Source organism: Gavialis gangeticus, unplaced genomic scaffold (genome assembly GCF_001723915.1).
Source record: "Gavialis gangeticus isolate Ggan-Ray unplaced genomic scaffold, GavGan_comp1, whole genome shotgun sequence".
Classification (NCBI taxonomy): Eukaryota; Metazoa; Chordata; order Crocodylia; family Gavialidae; genus Gavialis; species Gavialis gangeticus.
In genome coordinates, this window is record NW_017728993.1 from 47,217,394 (window position 1) to 47,219,419 (window position 2,026).

Sequence of the window (2,026 nt, forward strand, 5' to 3'; positions counted from 1 at the left end):
TAAAATCTGCAGTTCTAGCAATAAAAAAACCTCAAGAGACATCAACACAACTGATAAGGATTCTGGCTCATGTCTTTGCTCACTACCCCTAACTTCCTATTTCAGGCCAGAAATAAAGAATAGGTGCGTCCTTTGTGGTTGCCTTACTCAACAGAAAGGCTCAATTTTCAGTTCCTTACTGAAGTATGTTCATGGTAAGAAAACAAATTCAGTGTCTAAAGCTCAAGGTTAACTATCTAAATGATGTTTGCATAATAATTGCTTTAACAAACAGAGCTGTGTAGCACTGTGTTTATATTCCTGTACCAAAATATTTGAAGAGAAAATTACTTACCTTTAATTTCTTATTTAGTTTGCAGCAGTATCTGTATAACATCGCCAAGTTTAAAGGTCCAAAATCTCCATAGAAACTTGGGGAAAGGAGGAGAGGAAAAATCACATTACTTAGGGGAAGAGCTAAGCAAACATAAACTAACATTTATTTACAATTGTAGTTGCAAGTCAACAAATTCACAAGGTTCTGTCTGGACTCCAGTGTAACCAGGGCAAGAGTTTTCAATGTATACTTACTAAAACATCTGTTAATTCATTTAACAGAGAGGTGGTACTAGATTTCTATTACCTAGCCCTGTTATAAAACACTCTTGGAATTTTGAGAAATGCCAACACCTCTAACATGTAATACAAGCTCTCAAGAGAGAAAACAGACTTTCTGGCTGGGCCCAGACATGCAGGGTGGGATATGCCCACAAATAGTAGCAGCACAAATTCATGCCTTTACTTTGTGGCACAATGCACACTCCTGCCCATGTGCTTTACAGCAGGACACAATGTCCTACTGCTCCACATGCTGCAAGGGGGGCTGGCAGGGTCACATTATGCTTAAACAGGGGCTAGCCATCTTCTGCACTAAGGCACTCTGTGCTGGGGCAGCCAGGGAGCAGCACATGGAGATGAGGGAGCAGGCAGCCCAAGGCTACTTGCTCCCCCACCTCTGTGCACTGTGAAGCCTTCATGCTGAGGCACCCTGTGCTCCAGCCAGCCATCCCCTGGTTGGCTGGGATGCAGGGTGCCTCAAGATGCGAGAGCAGGCAGCCCTGGGCTGGCTGCTCCCGTCTCCCTGTGCCTCAGCCCCTGAACTGTGGAGCCCCCTAGCTTAGACACTAGTAGCTTCCATGCTGAAACACACTGCGCCCCAGCCAGCCACAGAGCAACTGGCTGAGGCACAGTGTGCCTTGACATGGGGGAACAGGCAGCCTTGGGCTAGTGGCTCCCCTGTCTCCACATACCTCAGTGCAGAGGCTTCACTGCAGAGCCCCCACACTGAGGCACACTGAGACAAAGGAGCTACCAGCCCAAGGCTGCCTGCTTCACTCAAGGCACGCTGTACCCCAGCCAGGTGGGGAGTGGCTGGCTGTGGTGCAGGGTGCCGCAGCACGTGGAGATAGGGGAGCAGGAAGCCCAAGGCTGCCTGCTTCCCCAGCTGGCCCAGCATAGAGCACCTTAGCACATGAGACGGCTAGCCCCTGCAGGGGCATGCTGTGCCTCCACCAGCCCCCCATGCAGCATGCGGAGCAGCAGGACAACATGTCCTGCTGCAAAGCACACAGGCAGGACATGCACTGCACCACAAAGTAGCAGCACAAATTAGTGCTGTTACTATTTGTGAGCATACCCCTGCTCCTATAGACCTAGCCAGAAATTCTGTTTCTCTCTTGAGAAATAGACCTGACCAAGAAGTCTATTTCTACCTGCCTGGTTGTGGTGCAGGGTGCCTCAAGACAGGGGAACAGGCAGCCCTGGGCTGGCTTTAACCTTGTCTCTGCATGCCTCAGCACAGGGGATTCAATGTGCAGCCATCAACTGAACGTAAACACTCAAACACTAGGTCCATACTATATTGTTTGCGAGTTTAATACCAGCCATAGTTAACTTTCAGGAACAGGTCAGCTTTAATAAGTAAACAAAAGGGGGAGAGAGGGCAGGAGAAAATACAACTGGAAGCAACTCTAATATATAAGGCCAC

The 2,026-nt window shown here is 48.6% G+C and overlaps 1 protein-coding gene across 2 annotated transcripts in view; it reads right to left on the reverse strand.

The window, feature by feature from the left end:
• The window catches only part of CDC14A (cell division cycle 14A), a 203,199-nt gene that overhangs the window by 157,340 nt on the left and 43,833 nt on the right, over positions 1–2,026 (reverse strand). For both annotated transcript variants that reach the window (XM_019501693.1, XM_019501692.1), the window contains exon 3: positions 335–410. In XM_019501693.1, coding sequence (XP_019357238.1) covers positions 335–410 — 76 coding nt within the window. The remainder of the gene's footprint in view (positions 1–334; positions 411–2,026) is intronic.